The sequence below is a fragment of the Dipodomys ordii genome, unplaced genomic scaffold, assembly GCF_000151885.1.
Source record: "Dipodomys ordii isolate 6190 unplaced genomic scaffold, Dord_2.0 Scaffold85, whole genome shotgun sequence".
Classification (NCBI taxonomy): Eukaryota; Metazoa; Chordata; class Mammalia; order Rodentia; family Heteromyidae; genus Dipodomys; species Dipodomys ordii.
Window position 1 is genome coordinate 3185502 of NW_012267301.1, and position 18009 is coordinate 3203510.

The following is an 18009-nucleotide window of genomic DNA, read 5'->3' on the forward strand; positions in this document are numbered from 1 at the left end:
ACATGACAGTCAGAGACGGGGCAATAGGAAACCTCGCTAACATATGGTTCTGTATGAGTGATAGAAATCTTCCAAAGATGAAACTGGGATATCAAATAGATTAAAGTGCAGTCAATTAATATTGACTTCCAAGAGCACTACGCTGAAGATTCCCACATGTCTAGGCTTCAAAAACAGTAGTTATGTCTGCCTCAGAAAAGAAGGTAGGAGCGGAGGCAAAGCATGCGCCACCTCATGCTCAATTCTGTCCCTCTGTTGTTGGAACCTGGCTAATTCTCCCCTTCAGCTCATTCCTTTTTGGGGAATTTAACTGATAACACTCAGGAGCTCCAACACCCTAGTTCTCCTAACCTGTCTCCTTCTGGCCTTATCCAAGAGTGCAAAACATGCTCATTCCTCAAGACAAGATCATGGACTCCGTTTCCCTTCTGAGGTTATTAGATAACCTTTTTAAAAAAGTGACCTACCAAATCTCAAAGGACTAGACCTGGTATTAGCCAATAGACTAATTTAGCATGTTTAGTTTCTAATGAGTTAATTTTCATACTTTTGTTTTTCAAAAGCACCAGAACCTTTAAAAAAGGTTCTCCAAGACTCTAATGTATACAAGGCATGGAGAAGCTACTGCTCTGGGCAAAGCAGAAGGGCTACACAGGTCCTGGAAGGCCTGCTGTCCCTTAGGAGCCCAAGACACCCATGAAACACCATGCAGGACCTGGCATGAACAGCAGTCAAGATCAAAGCCTCCCAAGACAAGCTGATTAGCATGCTCTCTCTGTGGCCGGTTAGAGACAGCCTGGCCTTACACTTCCCAGCCTTGGACCTCCTCCTCTCCCTGGCCCTGCCCCACCAACACAAGTTTACAGGCAAAGGAAAGGGAAAGACAGCTAGAAGGGCTGGTGGCTGTCCCCAAAGGATGAATGCTCCCAGGCCACCTGACTGAGCATGCCCCTTCAGTGTGTCTCCATGCCCTGAGGCAAGCCACAGAAACACACCGGATCAAAGTTAAGGGCCACCCAGCACATGCTAGGGCTTGAATTCACCTAAAATGCTTATGAGTCAACTGCTTATTAACTCCCACTGGAGCCCTTGGGCTTCTGATCTATTGCCCAACTTAGCCAAGCTCACCTGGACCACTCCCTGAGTTGTCCATCTTTACCCCAGCCATTGCAGCAAGAGGCACAAGCCTGGTGTGGGTTGCTGCTCTACCTGCTCACAAAGCATGGGACCTTGAGCAAGACATGCCACCTCTCAGGGACCTGGGGGACAGGACTAATGCAGATCAGCCCCCGCCCCGACCTTACAAGGCACTCGAGGCTCTGAGCACTTACAGGAGCACTAAGCATGAGCTGGGCAGGAGACGTAACTTGACCCAAACTTGCTCAAAATAAGAGACAAGGGCAGGGCTTGGAGAAGATGCCTAGAAAGCTCTCTCCACCATTCCGGACTGTAGTTGCAGCCTCTGCTTCCTGGGGACCTGAACAGCAGCGACCCAGCATCTCCAGGGCAATCTGGCCAGGGGAGCAGCACAGCTCAGTAGCAAACACCTCATGACAGTGCACAGTTTTAAAAAAAAAAATTGAGGAAGCAATACAAGAACCCCAGGTACAGTGCATCTGAGCCGTAAATACATTATTTTAAGGATATACTTTTGTGTTCTTCCATTAAAAATGAGTTTATAGTCCTGATTCTATTCACAAAGAGCAATTTCATCAGCACACACTACAGACAGATGCTACAGGGAACACAGGGCAAGTTCTACAAGAGGAAGTCAGTCGGGCAGGAGGGGCAGAGGGCGACTGAACCAGCACTTCGAGGCACACCCAGGACAGCCTACTGGAAGCGAGGTCACTAATGCGGCAGTAGAATGTCAACACCATGGAAACTCACAGACAGAAGCAGCTTTGTTCAATGTAAACATTGATTTTTTTTTAAAGGAAAGAACAGCAGTTCCAAGTCTCGCTCGCTCGCTCGCTCGCTCTCATGTGTGTTCTCTCACGCTTGCTCGCTCACTCTCCTTCTCATATACTTATTTCTTTGAAAACGTAAACATATTGGAAGGGCCTTGTCTGAGGTATTGAGGTATTCCTCGAAGGTTAAGGCTGTTATCAATGCAGGCTCTGCTGGGCCTCTTTCAGTAAGCTGTCAAAATCCATGGCTTCATACTTGCTTTTCCCAGACGTGGGAAGGGCCTCTTCTGAAGTGGGATCTGGGGGTCATCGAGAGAAGGGAGTAAGACACTTGACAGAGGCCAAGGAACTGATGCATCTTCCGGGAAGGGTGGGCCCCATGGAGTGAGCATGGCCCAGGAAGTCAGACGCTGGGGATGAGCCCCGAGCCTCCACTGCTGTCTTCCCAGTGACAAGATGACATCTCTGCTGTGCCACCAATGTCTCAAGGCTTCACGACCCTGTTTGTAAAGGGGGCTCTGAACTAGGGCACCTTCAAACTCTTTTCCGGCCAACATTCTAGAATTCTACTTCCTCTGATTCTTTCCACCGTTAGTAACCCCTTGCTGAGTCACAAAAAGGACACTAACAAAACTGGAATCTCTGTTGTGTATAGACAGGGAAGCTGAGTCCCATACAAAGAACTGGGAGCCACCTAGGTCTCTGATGGTCAGCCCTGTACCATGTAAAGTTGTACTTTACATAATTATTTCTTCATTGTACTTCCTTTTCTACACCAGTTTGCCCCTAAATGGCAAGGGCACCAGGGTGGTATTGTTACACTGTGGCCCATTAGTGGGCAGAGCTGCTGCCTGGGCAGAAGTCACCAAAGAATAAATGGTCCTTCAGGGACAGAGCATCAGAATAGCAGGATAGCCATGGTTCTGCTAGCTGTGAGCACAGGGCACCTGCTCAGGAGCATGAGGAGCCTGACATTCTGTCTTTGGTCCCAGTGACATGGAAAAAAAGCAAGATGGTAGAGTTAGGCAATGTATCTGTGGAATTCTATCGATCAGCTGGCACTCAGGCTTGGGTGAGGGGCTCTGTATCCAAGAAGGGCTTTCAGATTGGGTAGCATTAAAGAAAGCTACTCTCCCTCATGCTCTGGGCTAATGGGGCCATGCGTGCTTACCATAGTCAGTGTATCTGGGCCAGCGGAAGTGCTGGAGTCCTCCATAGCTCAGCTGCAAGGAAGGCTCGTGGTGCTTCCTCAGTGTCCCACCATTCCTCAGAGAGAGTGCTGCGTGCTCCGAACACCGGTAGGTGATGAAGCCATGCTTCTCACCCCTGTGGGGAGAGGACAAGGAGGGGGGGTGCTTCTAGACCAGCCTAGTAGATGTAAACTGCCAAAAGCCACCTCGATTCAGTACCCATGTCACATGCATCCTCCCCCAGAGATAAGCCATGAGGCCAAGCACAGTCCATTTAATGAGGGAAAGCAGAGGAGCCGATTTGCTCAGGGTCTGCCAGGTACTGGCCATTTCGCACTATGCCACATCCTCTTCACAGGACCTTGTGATGTGGGTGCTGTCATATCCACCTCCCTGGGAGGAAACAGGTTCTGTGCAGCTCTGTGGAATGCAGGACCGCAGGTCTCCCCAATGTTAAAGTAAATGGTCCCAGTTTTTCCACATCCTTGCCAGCATTCCTCCTCCTCCTCCTCTGCCTCCTCCTCTCTCCTCTTCTCCCTCCTCTTCCTTCTTTTGGAAGTAAAAGGGTTTTGCAATTGCTAGGCAGGTACTCTATTACCTAAGAGAGGCCTCCAGCTATTTTATTTGCTTTCCTTGTTTGAATAAGGTTTCAAATTTATGCCTGAGCGAACCTAGACCATGATCCTCCTCTTTACACTTTCTGTACAACTGGAATGAGAGGTGCAAGCCACGTATGTAGGTTTTATTGGTTGAAATGAATTTTCATGGACTTTTTGACAGGATTGGTCTTGAACCAGATCCTCCCAATCTCAGCCTCTGAGTAGCTAGGATTACAGCATGAGCCACTATACCCGGCTTGGCTTGTTTATTTCAATAGTAGCCATCCTCATAGGCAGGAAGTGTGTAAAGAGATTATTTTCTTGCTAAAGCTTTTTATTAAGTCAGAATTTTTAAACCCTAATACCTTAGTTTGCAGATGTACTGGAGATACTTTAGAAATATTTCAAAATTGGCAAAGCTTTGGCATCTCAATTATGTATTCACAGGTAACTAGTTTTTTTGGCTTTTTTTTATTTTCAGAGTCCCTGACAGATAAAACACCGCTTCTCTGTGTTCATCAGGAGAAAGCTAAGGTTGCCTAGTAGAATGGAGGCCTGAGCCTCAGACTGTGAGCTGCCTGGGGATGCAGCATGGAGCGACAGCACAGACAGACCCGGATGCTAGTGGGTCTTCAAGCTGCCGAAGGCCAATCGCTGCCCTGTGTTGTCTCTGGCACAAAGGCCCTGAAGCGGATTTGGGGCTCCACTTCTCGCTCTGCCATTAAGCCACTGCTCTGGTAACCTGTCTGACTCCCCCAAAGAGGAGAGCACTAGAAAGAGGAGAGAAGGAGCTACCTGTGAGCCTAGCTACTCAGGAGGCTGAGATCTGAAGACTGAGGTTTGAAACTAGCCTTGACAAGTCCATGAGACTTGTCTCAACAATCAACCCACATAAAGCCAGAGGTGGAGGTGTGGCTCAAGTGGGAGAGCAACAGCCTTGAGCCAAGGGAGAGAGCCCAGGCCCTGAGTTCAAACCCTAGTAATGGCCCAAAAGAAGAAAGAGAAGGGCGGAACGCTTGGGTAGAATGCACAGAATCGGCCAAGAATTTAGCACTATGTCTTCGTGTGTCTGGCCGGCACTGGTCACCAGTCCTTGTCCCTGTCCTTGTCCTGGTCCTTGTCTTTGCTTTCTGGGTCTAAGCTCTCGATTGTGTTACATTTGTGCCATGCATCTCCTCAGGCCCTTTCTGCGGGCCCACTCCTGAGTGGGCGCCTGTGTCCCTCCTGACCTCACTTACCTCTTACTTCTTGTCAGCACCTGGCACTCCACAATCTCTCCAAACACCTCAAAGCGCCTCTTCAGCTCTCTCGAACTCATATCGCTGGAGAGATTCCGAACGTATACCATGCGGCCTTCGCCCTGCTCGAGAGGGAACAGAGAGCGACCTGACCTGATCATTGCTCCACGCGAGAACGCCCATTGCTGTCAGGCTGCTGAGGGGAGCTGCGCTGGAGGAAGCGCGTGCGCACTGATGGAGAGGAAGGGCTTCACCCCGAGAGGTGCCGGCCTGGCCCAGCGCTCCCGCACTTGGATTTCCAGTGGGCCTGCGAGCTGCTGAGTCGCACACTAGGTTACTGGAGGCAGTGCTATCTTTGGGCGTGTCAGGACAACGAAGCAGAACCGTATCACACGCACTGGCCAGGAAGCCGCCTGCAGGAGCGCTCCGTGCTGCGCGCGGTGCCCAGGCAGCCTGGCAGAGCAGTGGAGCCCGTGTGGTTCAGACAGGTTTTCTCTGGAAAAGGCAGAGCCAGCATCTCCCGGGTGGCCCAGCCCCGCATCACAGGGGGACAGGAGCAAACCCAGGCCCAGGCTCCACGCGGGGCCACAGCATCGGTCGCAGGGCTCCGCATCCCACGTCACCATCTCCTCTTCTCTCCGCGTCCGAGCTTCGCCGGCCCTTTCCTGGGCTGGCTGCAATGCCCCGGACACTGGGAGTCCTTCTCCTCCCGTTGGGCTCAGGAATTGGGGGACGCCTCTTCCCCACCCCCTAAGGACCTCCTGCTCCTCCTGACAGTCCCAGCCACCTGCTTGCTCAGACATTTTAGCCCTGGCATCATTGGTGTCACCCCGCTTGGTGCAGGCCTCACTGCCACCGTGTCTTTGTGTGGGAGTCGCGTGTCTTTCTCTCTTCTGCCTCAGTGGTGGGACTGGAGCCTCATCTGTCTCGTACATCACCCCGACACCCAACTGCCAAATGACCAGCCACCCCAGGATCCAAGAAGCTGCTCTGTGCTCGGCCTGGGTGTAATTCTGGGGTTCACATCCCTCATGAGTCCCCTGTTCCTCAAAGCACCACATCCAATGGTTGCACATCATCCGATTGCTCTCTGTCCGTTGTTCCTGCCTCCCTCCCTTCTTCCTGGAGGCTGGACGGAGCTGCCTCCCTGGCCTCGGCCGCAGGTCCTGGCCGCCGCTCCATGCTCAGCGGTGTGAGCAGCCCCGCAAGGCCGGGCGCTGCGGATGGACTCTGGGAGGGGAGCAGGGAGGGGGTCCGGGAAGATAGAAGGGGCTCCCGTGGTCTTTGAACCCTGACCAACTTGGGAAGGTCCTTAGGAAGCACAAACCCCCAACTGTGTCAGCTACCCATGAGGACGCTGGGCCCAAGGAAGCGAAGGCCTGCCAAAGTCACCCTGAAAGGGGCGGGGGACTGGCTTATGGCTGACTTGGCCTGTGTTTATTTCCCTCCGCTACCACCATCTGCCTCTCTGCCTTCTAAAGGCGCCTGAGCCGAGCCCTAAGTTGATACCAACTGCATACTTCACGGCCATTCTACTGGCTGGGCTTTGCATGGCCTCGCCCTGGAGGGCTATGGGTGGATCCTGGGGTTTTTTAAGGGGAGAAAAACACAGCGCATCCGCAGGCAGACACCCCCTGTACTCCAGCTCACCCCATGCACTCTGGACTCGGCCCCATCACTTACAATGGCCTTTTCCCACCGCTTCGTGGCGTGACGGATGCTTGGCCTTCCATCCGAACAGGGCCCTTGGCTCTCACATCTGTCAGTGAACAAGCATAGCACAGACACTCACTCAAGGGGTGTGGCAGAGCAGGTAAGGGAGTCAGCCCCCCAAGACAAGGGTTTCTCTAGGGTAGAAGTACCCTGTCTCCCTCCTTCAGAGCCCAGATTCCCTTCAGCCATGGCAGCCCAGGGCTGCTAGGGGCCTGACGCCAGGGACACTGCCTTCTGCCAGCGTTGGGTGCCCATTTCCTGCCTCTCCTGCCATTGGAGGCAGGGGAATTATGCTCCCCTCTTTTCCAAATGTGAGTTTCAGCTCAAGATAGATTTTCCTAAAACTAGGAAGAGAACGAGTCGGTGCTAGAAGCGAGTGCTCCGCTCAGGATCCACTGGCTCACACTCTAGCCAGGGCCGGCTCTGCCCATCACAGCGCTGTGCCACCCGCCCACTGTCCTGCTAAGCTCTGCAAAGCCAAGCCTCTCCCCTCCTCCATGGGCCCACGCTTCATTCCACCCTCACTCCTCCAGCCTGAGTCCTGGAGAAACACAGCTCAGAACCTCCCGGCACATGGGAGGCCGAGGCTGGAGGACTGCTAAACTACACGCCAGCCAGCCTGGACTACAAAGCGAGCAACTTAAGTACAGGCACACAGGCCCTTAGAACTGAGCAGTCCATGTCCCTGCTGGGCGGCCCTGGTCCAGGTCCATCAGCTCTCTCATCTGTCAAACAGGGGTCATCACCTATGTCTCCTTCCAAGCTATCTGTGAGGCCTAAGCCTGAAAAATGCACATGAATGCCCAGCCTAAGACTCGCTCTGTCAGATGTTTGCTCTGTTTTTCTATTGAACCTTTCTGAGCCTCCACTTATTCAACTGTAAAATGGGATCAAGAGACAGGTGAGTCTTGCAAATATGAATGTGGCGTGGATGGTGACAGACTGACAGAAGGGACGTGTGGTGTGCATACATTAACATAGAATAGAACATGCTGGGCATGGGGGTGCATGACTGTGGTCCCAGGATTCAGAAGGAAGAGATCTTGAGATCTTGTCCCAAAATTAAATCAACTACTATAAAATAAAGGATTATCCTTTGTAACAGTGCTGGCCAACCTCTTTTGAGTGAGTGCTGGGAGAGGAAGGACCTTGAAGATGATGGAGAATTTGGTTTGTGCCGTTAAACCAATCTCAAAGTACTTGTTGTTGATGCTAGACAGGGCAGTGTGGAGGAAACAGACTTGAGGAGGCTGAGTGGTTACCAGGTTGGTCAGATACCAAGCCCTGCCTACAGCTGAGCAGCCTTGGAGATAAGCAGCCCTCTGCTCTGTGAGCGCAAACAGCCAGGCCTGCATCTGGTCCACTCTCAAGAAGAGAAAAAGGAAGCCGGTGCTGGTGTCTCAACGCTTGTAATCATAGCTGCACAGGAAGCTGAGATCTGAGGATCACAGTTCAAAGCCAGCCTAGGCAGGAAAATCTATAAGACTCGTATCTCTAATAAACTTCTCAGTAAAAGCTGGAAGTGGACTTGTGGTAGAACATTAGCCTCAGGGACAGAGTCCAGGCTCTGAGTTCAAGCCCCAGGACCAGCACGAATAACAATAACAACAAGAGCAATAAAATTTAAAAAGGAAGAGCTAAAGAGTGAACAGGTAGAGTCCTGGGGAGTCTCAGTTCTTTAGAGGTACATGTAGGAAGGCAAACACACTCAAAGCTCAGGTTGGGTAGGAAGAAGAGGCCGGGATCTCCAGCGTGGACCATGGGGACCAGCTTCAACATCAGGAGAATGTCAGTAGTGTTCTGAGCCAATTTTCCCACAGGACTGCCTCGCGTGGAGCCCATGTAGTTGAACCCAGCCAAGCAAGGCTAACACTGAACCCTTACTGCAAAAGAGCCCACAGGCAGTGCTACCTCCTGGGAAGGAAGCACAGAGCCAGAAAGAGAGGCTCACACAGGTCTGCCGCCAGGGCTGTGACTGCAGCCCCGCTTATTCAGAAGAAGGGCCGGCTGAGAAGTCGCTCTGAGGACAGAAGACTGAGGGCTTCTTCACAGTGGACTGTGGAGAGCCGTGAACCTGCTGAACCTGAGGCTCATGCACAACTTAATAGGGAGAGAAACTTGGCTCTCATGTGATCATCACACTGTCAAGAGGCCTTGGTAAAGATGTGTGAATACAAAGCTGAATTTTCCTAAGAAACTCTGGTCTCAGATATGGAACGCCACCTTCCCCTTCCACAGAATCTGGGCTCAAACGGCTTTGCTTTAGAGCACCATCTAGTGGCCATTCAGGTGCAACCCAGACCCAGGATATGGGAACCTGCACCTGCTCTTCTCCAGCCTTCCCTAGGAAGAGTCCAGGTCCTGCTCTGATCTGAGAGAAGCAACTGCGCCCCATAAAACCTGCCAAGCCTCTGTGCCTTCTGCCTGGCTGCGCGGCTGACTCTTGGACTGGCTCTCTCTCTCATGGTTCAGTGCACAAAGATGGGGGGAGTGAACATGGCAAATCGTCCCTCCACTGGGCCTCTCTGGCCCAGCTCACTGCCCAACAATACCAACACACAACTCAGCAGGACCCAGACACTGGAAGAAGCCTGATCATGGCCTTAACTGGGGTATTTTTTGCTACACACATTGGAATTGTGCTCATCCTTCTTTAACGTACTAATAGTATACACGTTTTAAGTATGTGGGTCTGCATGTTTGCACAAAAATCTATGCACTTGGTCAGAAGAAAAGTAGAAGACAGAGTAAGGGTCAAGTTTATTTGGGATATAAGGCCACAAGTGACCGGGACGTTTTCTCCCTCTCCCTGCTGTTCCACATCAGACTCTGCTTGCCTCCAGGACACCCCCAAGCTCACCCATAACCTCCTCTGATCATAACCTGGACCCCGTCAGGGGAGGCAGCCCCCATTTCAGAGTAAGCTTTCAGGGCTCCTCTGGCATATGGTGGGTGCTCAGCTGTCCCTGCCCTTCCTGAGGCCATCCACTCATACCTGTCATTCCTTCGGGTGGCTGGTGACCAGGATCGGCAGGATGAGGAGCCGGAGCTCGAGCGGCTGCGGGAACAGGGCTTCCGGCTGGCTTTGCTGGGTGGGCTCTGGTAGGGGCAGTGGTCGGAGCAAGGGGGGCTGACCCCTGAGTCCTCTTCTTCATCGTCCTCCTCCTCCACGCCCTCGTCCTCCTCCTCCTCCAGGAGGAGGCTGCTCTCACCACTGCTGCTGCTGCTGTCCTCAAAGACGGTGTCATACTCAGGGCTCTTGCATGAGGCCAGGTCTTCATCATCCAGGGCCATCTCCAGCAGCCCAAAGTGCTTGGTGAGGCTGGCGCGGATCTCATGGTCTCTCAGCTGCATGCTATCCCTGGGTGGGGGGCCAGGATCACAACTCCGGTCTTCCTCCCTCCTAGGGGGCTGTGGTTCAGCCTTTGGGGAGGTGCCCTGCTGGGGCCAGTCCTCCAGACGGGCCCCAGATGGCTCCCAGGACCTCAGCACCTTCCTCTGCAGGGCGCCCTCTGGCCTGAGCACCTGGCAGTAGTCATGGTCTCCAAAGGAGCAGGAGAAGGGGCGCTTCTGGCCAGCCTGGGAGATGGGCTGGGCCGGGGTGTGTCGCAGGTGAGACAGGAGCTCACTTCGCTCCGGTTGCCTCTTGGGCAGCCTCTGGGCAACCCCTGGGGAGGCTGTGAGCTGAAGAGCCTCAGGGGTGCTGGGAGCTGCATCTTGGCCAGGGCTGTGTTTGATGTCTGGCTTGAAGGGGTCCTCCTCCGTGGGCTTGTATGGAGGTGTGGTAGGTGGGGTGAGTCCTGCCCAGAGAAGAGGAGAAACTTGTGAGCAGGAATACAGAGTCCACAAGGGATAAGTGGCTGGGGGCTACCACTTCTGCCACTATTGAGGCAGAGCAGGCATCACTAATTGATCACCACACTGAGGCATGGCAGGCATCACTAACTGATTGCCACACTGCTGCCTGAGCCTGGATATAACTTGGGAATTCTCCAGTTCTTTGGAGCTGGCACATGATACACATTTAACATGTGTCTGTGGCTTGGTAATGGCAGCTAATGCATCCAAGTCATCAGAGATATCTCTTGCTGTACCTCTAATCATTCAGAGCTCTGCCTCCAGTGTTGCCCAGCAATGACCAGGTAAAACCTGGTCATTTTGAGGGTTTTTTTTCCTACTCCTGGGCCTTGAACTCAGGGCCTGGGGCCTTCCTGTCCCTGAACTCTTTTGCTCAAGGTTAATGTTCTACCACTTAAGCCACAGGTCCACTTCTAACTTTTTAGTGGTTAATTGGAGATAAGAGTCTCATAGACTTTCCTGCCCAGGATGGCTTTGAACCATGATCCTTAGATCTCAGCTTCCTGAGTAGCTAGAATTACAGGCATGAGTCACTGGTGCCTGGCTTCATAACAGTATTTTTAATACTCCTGCATCTGACCTTGGCCTCTATGTCCCCCGTGCAACTTTCCCACAGCAACTGGTTAAGACCCATCTCTTCCTCCCCAGGGTTAGCAAAGCCTCTAGGATGAGTAGACACTTGTGCATCTGGCCCTCAGGGCTGCTTTGCCTGATCTCTAGCCCCAGAGCCATGTGCCTAGTGGCTTGGGCGTCCTCTGTACTTCCATTCTCCACACCTTTAACTGTGCTGATTCTGCTGCCTAACATCTGATCTCCCTTCAAGCCTTGCTTGCATTCTCCCTGTGGTGGTGTCCAGGCCATACTCCTGTCCAGCTCTGACCCTCTTGTCCTTCCATAACTCTTGCTCATCCTGTGGAACAGGTGCACACCAAACAGTGCTCACCTAGCTGTGAGCTTGGAGAGCTGTTCGATCATCTCCCCACAAGACTATGGGCCTCAAAAGCTTGCCAGCTCCCCAGGGGTACCCCACATGCCGACCCAGGCCCACCTGCGGTGCCACAGAGCTCCACTGTCAAGGTCTGCTCAAAGCTCTTCTTGCCAAGAGGGTCACTGGTGGGGGCAGGGAGGACAGAAAGGAAAGAGGGCAGTTAGCAGCAAGTGTCCCTCACCCTGGGCATTCATGGTGGGCCCTAGTTCTGCTGTAGTGGAGAGGGGGTCTAGAGGAATACTGTAGTGGAAAGCCCATCCTAGCTCTTAAGGCATTTCAAGCTGCATGGTTTTTGAGAGACATAGGTGACGTTATTAGTAGGTAGACAGGAAACAAGTGTTCTAGGCCTCCATATTTTCTAGATGGACTACTACTCACTGAGGCCCGGAGTGGGTAAGGCATGTGCATCAGGTCACATAACACTGTCAGTCCCCAGGTCTTAGGGCTTGACTTCCCCATCCTTCCCTGGGCCTACAAAGGCCTACTTCTAAAAATGAACTCCCTGATAAGGAAGCCTAGCTCTTGAGGGCTCCAGAAGATACTCAGGACAGGGGCCTGGGAACAGGGCCAGGTTCAGGAGGCTGATGATCTTCCCTTCCCAACACATATCCAACAGGACAGAGTCTCACCAAACAATATGTTCTAAATATATTTCTAAAGATCTACCTTTGTGACAATGCCAGCATGAGGCACCTGGGAGAGTCTGAAAAGAAGACAAAAAAAAAGAACAATAAGATTCCCCAACATGGCACAATGAGCAGGTGTCCCCTCTCTGGAAGAGACCTCAAACTTCTAGGGGTGCTGAGCACAGCTATTCTTTGGGCAGATGACACAAAAGCATTAGCTATTTTTAGGGAAAAGCAGGAAGAACTCAAACCCACCTCCTGGCCTGAGTATGTGCTGTACACCTGTAATCTCTGGTATTTGGAAGGGACAGGAGAATCACAGTTGAAGGCCAGCCCAGGCAAAAGCACCAGACCCTAACTGAAAAACAAGCTACACACAAAAGGGCTGGGTATGGGTCAAATGGACTCTTGAGTTCAATCCCCAGTACCAAAAGAATAAAAAGGAAAAAAAAATCCACTGTCCAGGGCCTCAACTTGCAGAGCTCCTGGTTTGTAATGCAGGTGGGCTGGAGCATGGGCATGAGGACGACCCCTGGTGGACAAACGTTGTAGCACAGTGGCCAAGAGCTCTGACTTCCCAGGGCCACAGGACTCTGTGCTCTCCAGAGCCCTATGTGTCCATCACTAAGCAGCTCTGAGCCTCAACTTTTTTTTCCTTCTGTGGTTACTGGGGTTTGAACTCAGGACCTCACACTTACTAGGCTGGTGATGTTCTACTAAGCCATGCCTCCAGCCCTTGTTTTTGCTCTGAATCTCTAAGGTAGGTCTTACTTTCTGCCTAGGTGCATAGCTGAACTATAACCCATCAGAGTGTGTGTGTGTGTGTGTGTGTGTGTGCGTGCAGCAGTTCTGGAGCTTGAACTTAGGGCCTGGGTGCTATCCTTGAGCTTTTTTGCTTGAGGCTAGCACTCTACCCCTTGACCCATATAGCTCCACTTCCAGCTTTTTGGTGGTTAACTGGAGATAACAGTCTCATGAACTGTCTTGGCTTTCAACCACTGTCCTCAGATCACAGCCTCCTGAATAGATAGAATTACTGGCATGCACTACCTGTGCCCAGTGTGATCCATCTATTTTAGGTTACTTGTCATAGCCAGAATGACAGGCATATGCCACCACACCCAGATTCTTCCATTGAGACCAAGTCTCACAGACTTCTGTCCCAGCTAACCTGGAACTGTGATCCTTTAGATCTCAGCCTCCAACATGGCTAGGATGACAGTCATGCACCACCATGCCCAGTTCTAGGTTGAGAAGGGGACTTGAGTGCATACCCAGGCTGGCATTGAACCATAATCCTTCAGCCTCCCAAGTAGCTAAGATTACAGGTGTGAGCCATCTGCACTTGCTTGGTATTGTTTTTTGGTTTTCAGTTTTGTGGGGTTTTTTGGTCCAAGACCACAACTTGAACTCACGATCTGGCTAGTGCTCTACCACCTGAGCAATGCCTTCAACCCCTATTCTTGTTTTATGTTTGTTTGCTTGTTTTTTTTTTAACATTCTTACTGTGTAGCCCAGGCTGGCCTTGAATTCCAGGTCCTCCTCCCTTAGCCCCCTGGGTTCTGGGACATGTGAGCACCACCACACCTGGCTTTGTTTACATTCTGATTGCCTGTCTCTTCCAGAAACATAAGCTCCACAGAAGCAGATCTCTTGTCCCTGGTTCATTACACAGTACCTCCCTCCCACCTGATGAGCAACCTGTTTCCCAGGTGATGTGTCCTAAAGTCCATTATACAGAAAGGACATGGAAAGCCAGAGATGGACAGGAACTTGGCCAGCCTCGCCCCACACATGGGACCAGGGACTGGAACACAGGGCTCCAGGTGCCCAGCACAGCAGGGCATGATACCCCTTCCCTTCCCGCTGTCACAGGTCCCAGGCTCTGACTACCTCTGGAAGGGAGCTGCAGGCAGCCGGGGTCATCATCCGGGTCCCCACACCCACTTTCACAGGGGCTTTCCAGGGCTGGGATCTGGGGGCCCCGGAGGCCCTGTTGATCTTGGCCACTGTCCTCATCGACGAGGCTGCCCACGTCCTCCTCTGCGTGGTAAGTCCCAGGAGCCTGGCACAAGGAGGGCAAAGCATCTCGGGGCTCTGAAGGGACCAGCAGCTCATCAGTGAATGCCAGCCAGGGGCCCAGCTCGGGGTTCAGTCTTCGCGACCGCCGCACGGGACATATAGAGCTCTCCAACTTCCTCCCTAGCTTGGTCCAGGGCAGGCCTCGGCCCAGCCTCTTCCTGCCCCACTCCTCCTCCTCCTCCTCCTCTTCTTCTTTGTCTTCTTCCTCCTCCTCCTCATCTTCCTCATCTTCATCTTCTTCCTCCTGCTTCCTGGCAGACTGGCTGACATCACCTTTCACTTCCAGCCTCAGTGGGCGCAGGCTGGGTCTGGGCCCAGTGCTTTTGGGTGAAGCTGCAATCCTCACCTCTTCCACAGGGGATAGGTGAGCAGGGGAGGCCTGGCTGTCTTTGGAGGCCCTGGGCCTTGGCCGGGATGTGAGGGAGGCATAGACAGGCGTGGCCAGGCGATAGGGTTTGCTGACATCACAGGACACATCCTGGGATAGAAGTTCCCTCAAGATGGAGAACTCTGCCCAGGAGGCTTTGGAGGAGTGCCGAGGCCGCCGTGGGGCCTGCCTGGAGGGGCTGCTGCAGGGCTGAGTGGCCGGCTCTGCGGCCTGTGGGGGCAACTTCCTCTGGGGCAGGCAGTAGGTGTGCATGTAGCGGATGAGCTGTACCACTGCCTTCACGTCCTCCTGGGAACCCTGGGCAATGTCTGGAGCCAGAGAGTCTTGGGGAGAGGCTGCAGCAGGCCAGGGGATTGGACAGTCCTCCCCTGGCTCCTCATCCTCCTTGGCGAGACGTTGGGGACTCAGGCCTGGTGGCAGCTGCAGGCCCGTGCCCGGGACACGGGGGCAGGCTGGCACGGAGGTAAGGTGCTTATGTAGTTCTGTACAATTCCGGCTTTGGCACCGTGGCATGGGGACCTTCTTGTCCTGGGTGTTGTCCACCTAGAGAGGAAAAGGGACAAGAATGAGCAGGAGGGTCCCCCTCCCCCTCCCTCTAACACTGGCCCGCCCAGGGGGTTTCACCTGATTGCCAGGCTTCCTTTCACGTCGCCTAGCCTCTGGCTAAGAGCCTGCCAGCTGACCAGCTTCTCGGTGGGAAATGTGAAGCTCGCCCCTCTGGGGGGTGCTGCATGGCCAATGGCTGCTCCAATCACTCCTTCAGCGACAGGACCAGAGCATGGACTGTGCTGCCTGGGGCTGGGTATGGGAAGGGGGTCACCTAAATAGGGCCTTTGGGGATTCTTTGGGGATAATGGGTGTGTGCCAGAACTGGACTGTGGCATGCTTGTAAACTTACCAAAATCACCGATTGTTTGTTGGTGTTTGGGGTTTGGTTTTGTTTTGTTTTTGCAGGAGGTACTCCTGGGGTTTGAACTCAGGACCTCATGCTTGCTAAGCAGCTATTCTTCCACTTGAACTACACCCCAGCCCTACTTTGCTCAAGTTATTTTTCATCTATGTTCTCCAGTTTGGGCCTGGGACTGGCTTTGGACTATAATCCTCCTACATATGCCTCCCACAGAGCTGAGACTGCAGGAACATGCCACTACATGTGAGATACAATCTCACTAACTTTTTGCCCAGCCTGGCCTGGAAAGCAATCAACCTCTTGATGTCTGTCCCCCAAATAGCTGGAATGGCAGGTGTAAACTACCATGCCTGGCCCTCAGAACCATACTTCTAAAATAGGTGGTGTTTGACCAGGTGTGGTAGCATGCACCTATAGTCCCAACACTCAGGAGGCCAGAGGTTTGACCAGGAGGTCAAAGTTCAACGTCACCCTGGGCAACATAACAAGACTATCTAAAAATAGAAGAAAAAAAGCTTTTCCATTTTTCCCTACAATGCTTCTGTTATATTAAGCTAAAGCTTAAGGGAAAAAAAACAAGAAAAATAAAATAAAACAAGGAAAATTTTAAAAAAGAAACCAATGGCTTTTTGAGATATATATATATATGGCATTCCACGTTGTTATTAGAAGAGGAAAGTTCAGTAGCTTCCCAGTACCTGAAAAACAAAGGGTGGGGGCAGGCTGCTTGGGAAGGTGTCTTGAGGACTTCTGTGATCTGGCCATTGGCATCTACCAGCTGGCACCTCTCTCAAGCCTGATCTGTCCCTCCTGGATCAGGCCACCCCCAGGGGATGTTTTATTGCTTTTTACTGTTGTTGTTTTATGCCAGAACTTGGGCTTGAACTCAGGGTCTCTTGCTTTTGTTAGGCTTTTTCACTCAAGCCTGGCACACTACCACTTGAGCCACACTTCCAACTTTTTTTTGCTAGTTAATTGGGAATAAAAGTCTTACAAACTTTTCTGCCCAGGCTGGATTGAATCGGGCTCTTCAGACCTCAGTGTGAGCACCCAGCTTTGCTGGAGTTTTCTAACCATGGCTAACAGTGTATTTCACTTCTCTAGGAAACCTCTTTGGCCACTGACTTGGATAGAATGGGATACAAGAGGGGGCTCACTTGTTTCAGTCAGCCAAGACCAATAGAGAGGAAGTACAGGGACATAGTCCACCCACCAAGGGAGCCAGGCCTGGGAGAGGCTCCCCTGGGAGGCCCTGTGTGGCTGTCCCCTGGAGAGGGGGAGCAGGGCAGGATGGAAAGAGACGAATGCAGCTTGGAGGATCAGATACCCTGGGAAATCACCTGTTTAGCTCCACTCCTGTGGAAGACAGGCCCAGGTAGGAAAGGAGACTTGCCTCAACTCTGGATGTTGCAGAATTATAAACTGTCCTATGGCTCCCCAGAAAAGAAACTTCAAAATCCCCAGACTTTATTTATGTGGCCTCCACAACCAGCAAGGATCCAGTTCCTGTCTGTCAACTGCCCCCTCCATTAGAACATGATCCCCAAGGCAGGCCACGCTTTTTAACCAGTGTTAACATCTTAACATGTCCCTGCTTTCAACCTGTGCTGAAGCACTGACATGTGAATAAATCCGGGGCTCTTCTGAGAACCCTAAATTAAGCAGGATCTGATGAGGTGGTGTTCAGGACACAGGCGCTGCAGGGATTGTGGCAGGAGCGAAGGGAGAAACTGAAGTGGGTTGTGGATTAAACACACTCCACTTAGCCAAAGCTGACAGCTGTGTCCCAGAGGCCACCGGGAGCCCAGGGCACACCTGGACATGTGCTGAAATACCTTGACACAAGGCCGCTGACGCCTGGACCTGAGGCTGGCTTGGCGCCAGGAAGTCCCCTCCTTCTGGGATTCAGAGGCTGGAGTTGAGGAGGAAGTGGCCAGGAGGAGCTTCTGCAGCTGGAAGAAGCAGAGGAAGAGAGGCTGGAGCCAAATGCAGTCAGCAACATGGTCAGCTGACCACACCACGCCCAGGCCCCGGGACCATGAAGAGGCCATGGGATACCTAGAATGATGCTACCAATATATTAAGCACAGAAAGAAAACCATCTAACAACTTAAACACATACAATTATCCCACTTCCAGGTAAGCTCTTTTCAGAGTAAAAAAACCCAGCATAAGCCAGGCACTGGTGCTTCACACCTCTAATCCTAGCTACTTAGAAGGCTGAGATCTGAGGATTGTGGCTCAAAGCCAGTCTGGGCAGAAAAGTCCACTAAACTATTCAGAAAAAGTCAGAAGTGGCACTGTGGCTCAAGTGGTAGAGTGCTAGTCTTGAGCAAAAGAAGCTCAGGGACAGAGCCTAGGTAAGGTCAAGCCCCAGCTGGAAATACAAGTATGACTCAAGTTGTAGAGCATCAGCCCTGAGTGAAAAAGTGCAGGGACAGCTCTCAGACCCTGAGTTCAAGCCACACACACACACACACACACACACACACACACACACACACACA

General features: G+C 52.3%; 1 protein-coding gene across 2 annotated transcripts in view; it reads right to left on the reverse strand.

Annotated features, from left to right (window-relative positions):
- Positions 1 to 1475: 1475 nt before the first annotated feature.
- Positions 1476 to 18009, reverse strand: part of Ppargc1b (peroxisome proliferator-activated receptor gamma, coactivator 1 beta) — a 106303-nt gene continuing 89769 nt past the window's right edge. The window contains exons 4-12 of one of the 2 annotated variants that reach the window (XM_013025476.1): positions 17338 to 17454; positions 14016 to 15135; positions 12163 to 12199; positions 11557 to 11618; positions 9646 to 10450; positions 6621 to 6696; positions 4938 to 5059; positions 3082 to 3236; positions 1476 to 2209 (exon numbers count right to left, since the gene is read on the reverse strand). In XM_013025476.1, the coding sequence (XP_012880930.1) occupies positions 2109 to 2209; positions 3082 to 3236; positions 4938 to 5059; positions 6621 to 6696; positions 9646 to 10450; positions 11557 to 11618; positions 12163 to 12199; positions 14016 to 15135; positions 17338 to 17454 (2595 nt within the window). In that variant the 3' untranslated portion in view covers positions 1476 to 2108. The remainder of the gene's footprint in view (positions 2210 to 3081; positions 3237 to 4937; positions 5060 to 6620; positions 6697 to 9645; positions 10451 to 11556; positions 11619 to 12162; positions 12200 to 14015; positions 15136 to 17337; positions 17455 to 18009) is intronic. The other variant, XM_013025477.1, reaches the window with a different exon arrangement.